General features: G+C 41.7%; 1 protein-coding gene across 5 annotated transcripts in view; it reads right to left on the reverse strand.

Moving 5' to 3' along the window:
- Positions 1-9,253: 9,253 nt before the first annotated feature.
- Positions 9,254-13,283, reverse strand: part of Rev3l (REV3 like, DNA directed polymerase zeta catalytic subunit) — a 162,388-nt gene continuing 158,358 nt past the window's right edge. For all 5 annotated transcript variants that reach the window (XR_013044982.1, XM_076552424.1, XM_016002786.3 and 2 more), the window contains one exon: positions 9,254-10,386. Coding sequence is in view for 4 of the 5 variants with exons in the window: in XM_076552424.1 (XP_076408539.1) it covers positions 10,246-10,386 (141 nt within the window). In the remaining variant the exon portion in view is untranslated. The remainder of the gene's footprint in view (positions 10,387-13,283) is intronic.

A 13,283-nucleotide genomic window follows, 5' to 3' on the forward strand; every position in this document is an offset into this window, starting at 1 on the left:
TTCTGTGTGTGATTTTATGACATCTTGTAAGTGTAACAACATGGGTGCCTGGTGCTGGGAGAGTCCAGAAGAGGAGGGTGTCAGAGTCCTGGAACTAAAGTCACAGATATTGTCAGCTACCATGTGGGTGCTGGGAATAGAACCCTGCAGGTCCTCTGAAAGAGCAGCCCATGCTCTTAACTGCTGAGCCATCTTTCAGCCCCATGACACCTTTCTTGGCCACTGCCCACTGACCTCCCATATGCACACAGCCACGCTGGTTCAGGTTACTTAACACAGCATTGGGGGTGGGGGTGGGGGCGCGGTGGGGGTGGGGTAGGGGTGGGCGAGCAAGTGGCCGTCGACACCGTGGCTCCTTCTGTACTGTGCTGTTCTCCCTGGAGATCAGGAATGAGCTCTGCCCCTGCTTTACAGCATTGCCTTAAGTTAGGCATTAGTGGCAGCAGTTGGCACTGCAGGTCTTGTTAAACACATTCTGTCTTCAACATCTACTTTGGAGGGCAGAAGACGGCATCAGGAGAAGAGAGGCGTGGTGGTAAGAACTTGACATACAACTTGAACATCCACATTAGAAAATTCCCCAAACCGAAGTATAAATGGCCGCGTGAGAACATTGGCGTTGTCATAGTGTGGAATGTATTTTTGGAACGGAAGGAAACAACTGAGCTTAGGTAGAAAAAGTATTCGTAGGGAAGTATCTTCTGGAACACAGTAGACAATGGTCAAGTGTCCTCTTGCTGACAAATCAAGATCTCGCTGTTTGCAGCATAGATGCTTCGGCATGACTTGACTGTCGCATCCTGAGGGTCACTGTCAGGGAGGACTGTGCTCTTCACTGGAGCTTGGACATATCTTCAGGGACACCTGCTTGCTGGCAGTCTAACTGCTAACAGGCTCCTGTTTTCTGCCAGCTGTCAGCCTGTCATTTCTGTGGGTTTGTCGAAGTCTCCCCCAGCTCCCCTCCAGGCAACACTCTTTTAAGTTCCCCTTAAAACACGGCGGCCTGTTCAAAACGAGCAGGAGAATCCCCTTCCCAAGGCAGTGAATCTCTGCCAAACTGGGGTTGTGTGGCAAGATGTACTTACGGGAGCTGCATCCTACCAGGTTGGCCCTCTTTGGCTAGCTTGAAGTAAATCACAGGTTCTGCCGAAAGCCAGGCAAGAGGCTAGAACGGGCATGTGAACCCCGGGGGTCATTGTCGGGAGTGTCTGCCATATCCATGCTCCTGCAAGTCAAGCTTTTCAAAGGATTAAAATAGCTGAGGAAGAAGTCTCAGAGTATAGGTGCAGCTTTGTATTAGGGTTCTCTAGAGGAACAGACCTTAAAGAACGAATATATATATATATATATATATATATATATATATATATATATATACACGTATATATACATATATATACGTATATGTGTATATACATATATATGAATATATAACATAAGTATATATGTAGATATATGTGATATATAAATGACATATATGGATGATTTATTAGAATGGTGTACAGACTATGGTCCAGCTAGTCCAAGAATCCAGCAGCTGTCAATCCATGAGGTTGGAAGTCTCAGCTGGTCTTAGGAAATCCCAAAGAAGTAGCCTCTAATGCCATTGAAGGAGTGGACTTGTTGGAGAGAGTAAGAGCTAGCAGGCAGAGAGCCAGCTCCCTTCTTCCATGTCCTTTCTTTAGGCTGCTATCAGAAGGTGTGGTCCCGATTAAAGGTGGGTCTTCCCACCTGAAAAGATGTGGATTAAAGTTGTATCTTTCTACCTCCAAGGTCTCATCCAACTTCAAATTTTTTTTAATTAAAAAAATCCCTCAAGGGTGTGTCTAGTCCTTTGGGTTTTAATTCCAGATGTAGTCAGGTTGACAACCAAGAATAGCTATCACAAGCCCACCCCTTGTCAACTTGACACAATCATATCTCCTTATGTCATGCTTGCCAAATGAAAACAATAACCATGTCATAATTACAGCTAACTGGATGTAACTATCCCACATACAGTTGCAAACATGTATTTAACCAGGTCATAATTATGCCTAACACGATATAACTATTTGTTGCATAACTGCAGAATTTAGAATAAGTGGCACTGTTCCTTGAGGGACATTCTTTTATTATCTCAAACTTAAGTATGATAATCACTGATATCCTCTTAATTGATGTTATATTACATAATAGATCAAGGAAAAAACAATCTGTGTAGACACATTCTTAACAAAAGTATGACAGAAACAGGTCAATAATCTACACCTGGTCACATGGCCTTGGCAGGTATGTAGAACTATCTTCCTCTGCTACCCATTCTCTATTTCCTCCATCCTCTGCAAGCACCTCAGCAGGTCTTGGCTCTTTCCTGGAGTGACCCATACCTTCATTCCTGATGGGTCTGTGCCCTTGGTCATCCTGCCTGGATTTGGCTGTTGTAGCTTCCCATTTTGACTTTAATCACACGGCGAGGTAGCACCAAGAGACTCCCTAACGGATCTCCTGCACTCCAAACATAATCCTCCTTACATCCATGTGGAGAGGCAATCCAATATCCCCATGGTAATCTGGATCCATCACCCCTCCTAACACTGTTACTCCTTTCTTAGCCTGTTGGCTTAACAGCATCAGAAGTCCACAGTGCCCAGGGTGGGAAGTCTGAGCTTCCAGTTCAATGGAATGTTTGCCGTGGCTCCTGGCGGGAGGGCACCACACTTCTAGAACCAAAACTTCTAGGTCGGAACTTAAGGTTGCGGGAATAGGAAGCCAAAATTTTGCTAGTGGGTTACTAGGGGTGATAGTGAGTGCAAATATTCTCCTTGTCTCTTGATTCCTGGACCCATGGGTCCTGGCTATGGGAGAAACCTTATAAATTGGATGCTGATTCAAAGTATATACCACCCACAGGAAACCCCCAGTCAGCCCCCCAGGCTGCTTCAACCTCATTGGTGCTGTAACTGTGTCTTCAAAAGGCCATTCCATCTTTCAGGCCAGCTGCTTCAGGATGGTGGAGAACATGGTAAGACTCGTAGATTCCATGATTGTGGGTCTACTGTCGCACTTCTCCGTCTGTGAAGTGAGTTCCTTGGTCAGAAGCAATACTGTGTGGAATACTGTGACAGTGGATAAGGCATTCTGTAAGTCCACGGATGGTGGTTTGGGCAGAAGCATTATATGCATTAAAAGTGTCTTAGTTTGGGTTTCTATTGCTGTGAAGAGACACCATGACCAAGGCAACTCTTATAAAGGAAAACATTTAATTGGGGCTGGCTTACAGTTTCAGAGCTTTAGTCCATTATCATCTGTTGATGTTTTCCTGTCCTTCAGTTGCTCTCAAATAAACACAATGAGGCTTATATTAATTATAAATGATTGGCCAATAGCTCAGGCTTATTCTAACTAGGTCTTACAACTTAAATTAATCCATTTCTATTAATCTATATATTGCCACATGGCTCATGACTTTACCTGTCCTCCAGCATGTCTTGCTCCCTCTGTCTTTCCTGGTGACTCCTCTGACTCCACCCTTCTTCCTCCCAACATTCTCAGTTTGGCTGTCCCACCTATACTTCCTGCCTGGCTACAGCTCTTTATTAACCAATGAGAGTAATACATATTCACAGTGTACATAAGGATTATTCTACAGCAGTCATCATGGTGGGACACATGGTGGTGCGCAGGCAGATATGATGCTGGAGAAGAAACTGCAAGTTCTACATCTTGATCTGCAGGCAACAGGAAGTGAACTGTGTCCCATACTGGGTGTAGCTTCAGACCTCAAAGTCTACCCCCACAGTGGCACACCTCCTCCAACAAGGCCACACCTCCTCCAATAAGTCACAACTCCTACTCCAAGGTCACAATTCCTAATAGTGCCACTATCTATAGGCCAAGCATTCGAACACACAACTCTACAGGGGCCATACCTATTCAAACCACCACAAAAGACAAGTCCATAACCAGAATGAGTAAGGACAAAGCATTGTCCTTTCTATGGGGGAAATGGTCCAATATAAGGAAGCTGCCACCAGGTCACTGGTTGGTCACCTTGGGGAATGGTGCCATATCTGGAGCTCAGTGTTGGTCTCTGCTGTGGGCAGATCTAGTACTCAGCAGCAGCTATAGCCAGGTCAGCCTTGGTGAGTGGAAGTCTATGTTGTTGAGCCTGTGCAGAACCCTCATCTCTGCCACCAAGGCCACTTTGATCATGGGCCCATTGGGCAATGACAGGGATGGCTGGGGAAAGAGGCTGACTGTCCACAGAATGAGTTATCCTATCTACTTGATTGCTGAACTCCTCCTTAGCTGAAGTCACCTTTTGATGAGTATTTACATGGGACACAAGTACCTTCACATCCTTCATCCATTTGGAGATATCTATACATGTCTTCCCCAGATGCCTTCTTAACCAATTTTTCTATCCGTTCAGCTGGGTCATATAGTCCAAGTGGTAAGTACCCTGCACAGAAGCCTGGACCTCTTTAAGAGCCTTCTCCTGTTCCAGGGCCCACACAAATCTAACAAACAGCGCTCTGAGTCTCTTGGTATATGGTCTGGAGTAACACACCCAAGTGAGCCATGTGCTGTCTCCAGAATCCAAATTGGCTCAGGAAACATTGTGTGTCTTTCTTGGTGTAGGTGTCGGGTCCAAAGGAAACTCCATTTCCCCAAATTCTGGCAGTTAGACCAAAGCCAGCATCCCTCAGTTTACTTGTGAAGCTGGTCCCCCTCTATCAAAAGGAGCCATTCCCCTTATCACAATCAAAAGGAACAAATGGCTATTAGCACACTGAAGCACATGGCCGCCTCGAGGACCCCTCAGTATCCTAAGTATCTGGTACACATTTCAGAGTCAATCTTCAGCTCCTCTTACCCACTCCCCTCCCCTAAACTTCTCCAGCTCATGGGCTTCCTTCCATCTTCTCATTCTCCTCTAACTCTGCTATTTTGGCTATGCCCCCCTTTCTCTTTTGACTGTTTTCTTTGTCTTTATCCCCCCCCCCCAACTCCCAACTCCTCTCTACTCTCCTCCTGCTTCTTTCATGGCCAGGTCCAGTCTGCTGGCCATGTCCAGTCTACGACTTTCTCTGCTCGGGACTTTCAGATGCCTCTGGCTATTCTTTCCCTCATTCCTAACCTTCTCCTTAACCATGCCATGGAATGGTCATGTCATCAGCTTATACATCTAGTGCCAAAATCTCCAGGTGGGGCATAAATGGGCCCCCTTCCAAGTTGCCTGTCCTGTCTTGGTATCGATCCTTTGTTTGCTGGCTTCTGCCACCCATCATATTCAACTCCAAATAATGGAGTCCACCTCTTCAGCGGCTTTGTCTCTCCGCCTGCCATGCTTCTCCACTGATTCTGGGCATCTCTTGGCCGCTCTGGATCCTGAAGCCTACTACAGCCTCCTGGGTGCCCATCATGCACAAAGGCTAGCTTCCTTACCTTGCCCTAGGAGCTGCCTGCTCTGTTTGTCCCTCTCATTGACTCTCTGGACTCTGCCATGTTAAGTCCTGTGGGTACATCAGGCAGCTTCTCCATGCCCTCCTGGTCCTCTATGATGTTGAACCCTCCCTCTGGTGGAGTTCCTGTCTGTGACCCTTCTTTCCTTCCTTCTCTAATCTCTTTTCCTCCTTGGATTCAGAGGTTTTATTCAAGTCTTGCTGTTTTACTGCAAACAGCTTGTTGTCAGTACATCTTAATAGCCAAAGATGGCACACTAGATTTCCAAATTCTCGAAGACTGTAACAATTTCTGCCACCACACAAGCAAATGATCCCAAAAGTCTCTTTTAGTTAAGCCTTTTCTACTTTCTACTCCTTTAAAAAGATTTTATTCATTTATTTATTATATATACAGTGTTCTGCCTGCAGGCCAGAATAGGGAACCAGATCTCGTTATAGATGGTTGTGAGCCACTACATAGTTGCGGGAATAGAACTCAGGACCTATGGAAGAGCAACCAGTGCTCTTAACCTCTGAGCTATTTCTCCAGCCCCCTAGTTTCTACTCTTAAATTTTTTTTTATCTCTATGCTTTCTTTGTCCTCTGCTTAAAAAAAAAATTCTCTTAAGACCACTGTTTAAACTCTCGCTCAAGATTTGTAAGTTTATTAGGTGTGGTTAAAATCTGTAACAAAAAGTCAGCTTAAAACTTGTAATAAAAGGTGATTAAAAATCTACATATAGGTAGATTTGCTACCCCATGCTTATATGTAACTTGGATTCAACTCTTTTTTCATGGTCAGCTCACAAATGGTATTTTCCCAGGTCACTAAATTCACCCCTGAAGGTATTTATGTGTCAACTAATTCACATTTCAGAAGAAATTTGCCACAAAACCACCTGCCCACATCACAGCGAAGTATCAAATTTACAGTGTTTATCTGGGAACGAATTACCCTGTAAGACACACACCTGTCCTCTTCAGCTTCCCTGGTTACCCAGAAGTATAAATGCTATGTCATCACGCCTTGAAGCTGAACTTTAATAAGATGCTCACTGATTTAATTCTGCACAGGACGCAGCAGAGCGTTTTCTAAAGGCTCAGTATAAATTGGTGTCAACCCCCTCAAGGAATCAGAAGCCCAAGTGAGAAAGTGTATGAGAAAAACATTATAACATTTTTTCCATCTCACTTAGAAAAATAGATTTGCTACAGTATATCGTATATATAACTCAGATTCAACTCTTGTTTAGGAAAATAGTGGCTTTTTTGTTTTGTTTTAAGAAAAAAAAAAGTGGGGGTTGTGAGTCTGATGGGCTCACCTGGGAACAAATAGCAACCATGTGGTTGGCAGCCATCTTTACTAAGGCTAAAGAGAGTAAATGCTATATAACTTCACCACCATCTTAAGATGACCACATGGTATAAACCAACTAAGCACTCACAGAACTTCTCAGTCTTCTGAGCCTTCCGCTTATCATTGTATCTCCTTTCAGAAAGAGGAGGCAACAGCAGGTCTCCAGGATATTCAGGATAGATTTTTGCATGACTTGTCTTGAGAGTAAAAATTTTAGAAAAGAAATAGCATGTTTGATAAATAATGTATGTTTAATGAAGGTTTATAAATCCCTAAGGATATAAATGTCTACGTACATGAACAGAAACCTAGAGATGTATATTTAACCATTTACGTCTGCTGTGTTCAACACCAGGCTTCAAGAACCTTTTGGATAAGAAACAACATATTAGCCTGTCTTTACTAATTTTGTTAAGCTTTAGCTATTTGAATAAATTGAGTTATACAAGAAATTGTGATATTCTAGAAAGGTACATAATAAAAGGGTCAGGAAAGTAAGATTCCCCGTCTCTCTGTAGACTGTATTTATGGTTTTGTAAGTTCTCAATCTACGTACTGTATTTAGTGTTTAAAGCTTCATTTTGATGCTAAAGGACCGTCAATTAAATCTCAAACTCCAATTTTTAAGGTTCAAACTTAAGAGGGATAAAACTTTAAAATCAATCTTACAAAAGCTACTAACTTGTTGTAAACTGTTAAAGATAATTAAGATATGCAAGTTAATGGTCAGTCACCTTATAAATGATCAAATTCTTTCATGTGCTCAAAACTATCCTTGTAGTCATGCTATATACAAATGGAATTCATTTACAAGGACAACCCCCTTCTATAGATTAGCCAGTGGTTCTCAACCTTCCTAATGTAGTGACCCTTTATTACAGTTCATGTTGTGATGAATCCCAACCATAGTTATTTCATTGCTACTTCATAACTGTAATTTTGCTACTGTTATAAATCGTAAATATCTGATATGCAGAATTTCTGACATGTGATCCCAAAGTGGTCATGACCTACATGTTGAGAAACACTGGTATAAGCTATGAAGGTTAAGCCTAAAACAAATAACTAAAAACAAACTTTCCTTTAAAATCAGGTATATTTAATATATTAGATGATATATTAAACTCCTCAGAGATTTGCTGAATATAGCATTTAAAGTGTTTAATTTTAAAAAAGCTTCTTTTGAGAGACAGAAATGCCAGCTCCTAAGGTCACCTCCAAAGAAGATGATGGGGTCACAAATGAACTCCACTGGGAGCTTGCTTTAAATGTGGCAAAGCTGGCCACCACATGCCTTGCCTGCTGCCGGGGGTCCTGTGCAAACTGTGAACACTTTAGTCAGGACTGACTGCCCTACTCTGCCTCATCAAGGTAGATGAGTTTTCCCCCATTCCTCATCTACAGGAAAACCTCTCAGACCTTGTGGGTCTGGGAGCTGAAGACTGGCAACCTCTGCCCCCAACAAAACCATCAAGATTACCACAGAGGAGCATATAGTAACCATCCAGGTAGAAGCTAAGTCTCTGTCACTTTAACTGGCACAGAGGCCATTTGGATTATATTTCCTGCTCAAATTTATCCTTCTCAGGTCTCTGATGGTGCTGATGGCTAGCCCTCATTTTATCAGTTTAGCAACAGCAGGCAACAAGTTCCTCTCCACAAGGCTGCAGGTGCCTGGTTGGTCCATTTCATATGTAAAAACAGTCCCTGCTTTTCTAGAGCTACTAGGTCTCCCTCTGAGAGGGGCATACTCACAGGCTCCACACTAAGAGTAAACTCACAAAATGGGTTTGAATGTAAATACTTAAGCTACCATGCTACTATTACTCATTACAAATTTACCATTTACTAAAAACTTTTCCTTTATTTAAAAGATCTTGCTTTCAATGACTGTTCTCAGTAATCAATCATCTGTGTCTAATGGTAAATGCTTGGATGGAAAAAGGAAAAATTTAAAGTCTATGTAAATTCTGAGGGTCTAAAAGTAATTTAAGGTATGTGAGTTGCAGAGGTCTGAGGAAGTGATTTAAAGACGTGAGAACTGAGAAATGTTTCAGATTTCTTTCCCTCTCACTATGCTACTGTCATATTCAACTTGACTTCAAAAGTTCAGAGTTTCAACATATTAATCAATGTAGTTCTGATAAACTATTAATCTAACCTTGGTAAAGCACTGGCTACTATGATAGCACAGGCCCCCAAATTTAAATTTCCTTTGGTTGTTTTCTAAATAGAGACTTAAAAGTGCTTCTTATTGTGCTGAAAACATCTCTGTCCAATCCAGCCCTCTGGACAGAGGAAAGAATGTGCATCCTTTTGTGTCTCAGAGCTTTTGCTATGGCTCGAAGGCACGAGTCTACTAAGTTTACCTCATTAATGTTCAGCAAAGTCTAGGCTTAGATGGAACCCATGCTGCTTGTAGAACGGACGAAGAGACTTCTACCATGGCAAGATAAAAGTCACAGCATTATATTTCATATTTTATTCAATTTTTAATTTGGTTTCCATTATTAACTCTTAAAACAAAATGATTTCCAGTTTAAAAAACAATGCACTGACCACATAATTCCTTTTTCATTTTATACAGTTATACAAATATCCTAAATACACATTTGTGTTCAAGGGATGGCAAATAAGATTAACTGTACAGTACATAAGGAAAGAAAATATTTTAAGCATATTTAGAAGCAATAGAAATGTCTATACAAAACAAGCAAAATGGAATAAATTTTTTAAATTTTATTTTTAAAGTATTGCAACAGGCCCACAGGTTTGTAACAAAAATGTCTTTGCACAGTTCCTCACAATGCCCCGTTAGTAGCTAAAGCAAGACAGCGGTCTTTAGAAAAGAATGTTTCAAAAAATGCTACACATGGTACTATTTGCACAGTTTGATCAAAGTAACAAATCTACCTTTGAGTCAAGCAAAACCTAGAGGAGATATACCAACAACGTGAAAATCATTGTATAAAATTCATTGCACATTATCTTACTCAGTTGTTTGAAAAGTAAAAAAGTGTATTTACAAAATATTTTGCAGTCAAAATTATAAAGTGAGTGGATATCTCTAAGCAACACGTCTTGATACAGACAGTTTAAGGAATACACACGAATGACTTTCTTTAAGAGGTTTTCAGTGTTCCTTCCACAGGGAAGTCAACATGATCTGTTCCAATGGATTTACAAGATGGTACATAAACTGGAGCAAACCCAACACCTGCATTATTATAAAACAAGGTTAAAAGGTGAAAGAATGAGGAATTTGTACATTGTAAGAAGTGAGCTATTCAGAGATCAACATGTATACTTTTTGATTCAGTTAGCAGAAGTCTTCATAGTCTTCGATGACAGACAGACAAGGACATTTTTGACTTGATGGAAGTTGAAAAAGCACCATGCAGAGGAGTTGAGCGGTAAACACTGAACAAATAGCACCTGGAGTTCTGTGATACTGATAACTTAAAACTGGTCCAGTAACTGCCGCAGATACGGTGCCTTGGATAATTCTCTGTTTACTCGTGAGAGTTTGAAAAGTACTGGGCAGTTGAGAGAAACACATGGGATATGTCGATCAAAGGAACCCGAACAGTTCCTGCATATCTGAAAGTGTAAGAAAAACAGAAAAAACAGTAGCAACACTTCTGTATGTATGTGTAAATAACAGTTTTTAGATCCCTTCTGCTCACCTCAGATAACCGGCAACCTTAATTCAGTACAGAAAATTCCATCTGCTTAATCTCCCAGAACCCTCACCTACTGTTTATGAGCAAGGTACTTACTGCTAAAGGATAGTTCACAAAAAGGACAAAATGACCTCAGGATTCATTTCATTTTTTGGCCCAACTTTCATTTATAATACAATCCTGCTATACTGAAAGGCACAAGGCAGGCTACTGTGCTTGCCCAGGCTACTGACCCAGAACCTACCACCTGGAAGAACCCTGCCGCAGAGGATGAGCTAGTCCTACAAGACTGACCAAGCCACTGAGACCTGCACACACTGCTGACAAAGGTCACACCCGAGGACTATGCTTTGTAAACATGGGCAACAAAAGCAGTAACCGACAAATGTGATTATATAGAACTAAGATTCTCTGTACAGCCAAGGAAACAGTCAACAGTGGATAGGAGAAAACATCAGGAGACCATTCATGCAATAAGAAATACCAGATTATACAAGGACCACAACTCAATGGCAAACCCACAGATGCAGTTAACATCACTAACAAGCAAGCAATAACAATCAACACCACAGTGGAGATCTGCTGTGTGTGGCAGCATGTTCTTGTAATCCTTCACTCTGGAGAATCCTGAGTTTTAGGTTAACCTGGGCTATAATATTCTCTCTCAAAAAACTAAAGCCAACACACAAATTTACAATGAGATACCATTTAATCTCAATTAAAATAGTTATTTAAAAATGATAAAGAATCAGAAAAACAGTATGGGACTCCTTAAAATTCAGAACTAAAACTATCACGATGCAATTATTTTACGTACTTACTTACTTACTTACTTACTTATTTTTTTATTTAGAGATAGGTTTTCTCTGTGTAACAGTTCTGGCTGACTTGGAATTTACTTTGTAGACCAGGTTGGCCTCGAACACACAGAGATCTACCTGTCTCTGCCTCCCGAGTGCTGGGATTAAAGGTATGTGCCACCATGCCTGGTGATGCAATTATTTCTACTACAGAGTATATATCCAAAGGAATGAAATAACTGTATGAAAGAAACACTCAACTTCAATGTTTATTATAGCGTCTATTTTCAACAATCAAGCTATGGAATCATCGGAAGTATGTACCAACAGATGAACTGGAAACATAGGGCATACTTATAAAATGAAGTATTATTCAGTCATAAAGGAAAGCCTGTTATTTGTAGCAACAAGGATGCAACTAAGTGAAATAAACCAGATACAGAAGACAAAAACATCAGTTTCATGGATGGAAATTAAAATTGGTCACATCTCCCAGAAATAATGGGCGTAATAATCACCCATTTTTAAGAGCTGCCTTGGTCACTGTGGTGGTTTGAAAGAAAATGGCCTAGTCTCAAATTTAAAGTGACCAAATCTCAAAACAGTCTAGTAGAGACACTGTCATGTGGTTATTAGTGTTAACTCTGATGAAGATTTATAAGGAAAAGGAGCAAGCTGAGCAAATAAAAATACCAGATGTACAGATTGAGAAAAGAGGCACCAGGAAGCAGAATAGAGCTAAATGCTGTGCTGAAGGAAATAGAGAAATTGAATAAAGGGAGTGGTGATCTCAGGGAAAGAGCCCACCCAGCTAAGTTTCCATCTTGTAAAAAGGAATTCAAGAAAAGCTTAGAGTCAGGTGTGGTGGCGCATGACTTTAATCCCAACACTTTGGAAGGCAGAGACTGGTGCATCTCTAAGTTTGATGCCAATCTGGTCTACAAAGCAAGTTCCAGAACAGCCAAGCTTAGGCAGTGAAGGAAACCATCAAAAACAGAAAGCTGAGCGGGCGGTGGTGGCGCACACCTTTAATCCTAGCAATTGGGAGGCAGAGCCAGGCAGATGTCTGTGAGTTTGAGACCAGCCTGGGCTACAGAGTGAGATCCAGGTCAGCCAAGGCTACACAGAGAAACCCTGTCTCAAAAAACAAACAAAACAAAACAAAACAACCCCCCCCCCAAAACCAGAAAGCTGGTAAAGATTTAATTTAACAAAGGGGATATGTTCCAGCCCCAGCAAGCAGGAGAACTTGTCAGCTTCAGGCACCTGGTTCTGGCTTTAGAGTTAAGGATAGAAGAAAGGGGTTATTGTTGTAGAATATTATTTTAAGGTGTGTTACTTCTTTTTATGTTGCATTTGTTTAACTCTGTGAAGCTGTGTTCTGTGCCTGTCTAAAACACCCGATGGTCTAATGAAGAAATGAATGGTCAACAGCAAGGCAGGAGAAAGGATAGGCGGGGCTGGCAGGCAGAGAATAAATAGAAGGGGAAAATTGGGAGGAGAGATCTAGGAGCCAGAGAAGGAGGAGGACTCCAGGGGCCAGCCACCCAGTTACACAGCAAGCCATGGAGTAAACGTAAGATTTACAGAAGTAAGAGAAGGGGAAAAGCACAGGGGCAAAACGTAGACGGGATAATTTAAGTTAAGGAAAGCTGGCAAGAAACAAGCCAAGCTAAGGTCAGCTATTCATAATTAAGAATAAGCCTCTGTGTGTGATTCATGAGGGAGCTGGATGGAGGGCCTTCAACAGGTTATGAGATTTGCCTTACAACTAAGGAAAGCCTCCAAGACCAGTCATGTGTCAGGGTTGTCCCTGAATGAAGGCCTAGAGGTCATTTCGTGAAGCTGTGAAGGTGAAGCCTGGATTGCTTTGGAGACCCTAAGATGCTGGAGATGTCAGAGTCGTGGAATACCTGTCAAGGAGAGCTGCTAACTGGGAGTGGAACCAGCCCAAGAGAGAGAAGTGTGTTGCATTCAACACAGCTGAAAGGAGTTAGAGATCTGAAGAGCATTT

Source organism: Peromyscus maniculatus, chromosome 16 (genome assembly GCF_049852395.1).
Source record: "Peromyscus maniculatus bairdii isolate BWxNUB_F1_BW_parent chromosome 16, HU_Pman_BW_mat_3.1, whole genome shotgun sequence".
Classification (NCBI taxonomy): Eukaryota; Metazoa; Chordata; class Mammalia; order Rodentia; family Cricetidae; genus Peromyscus; species Peromyscus maniculatus.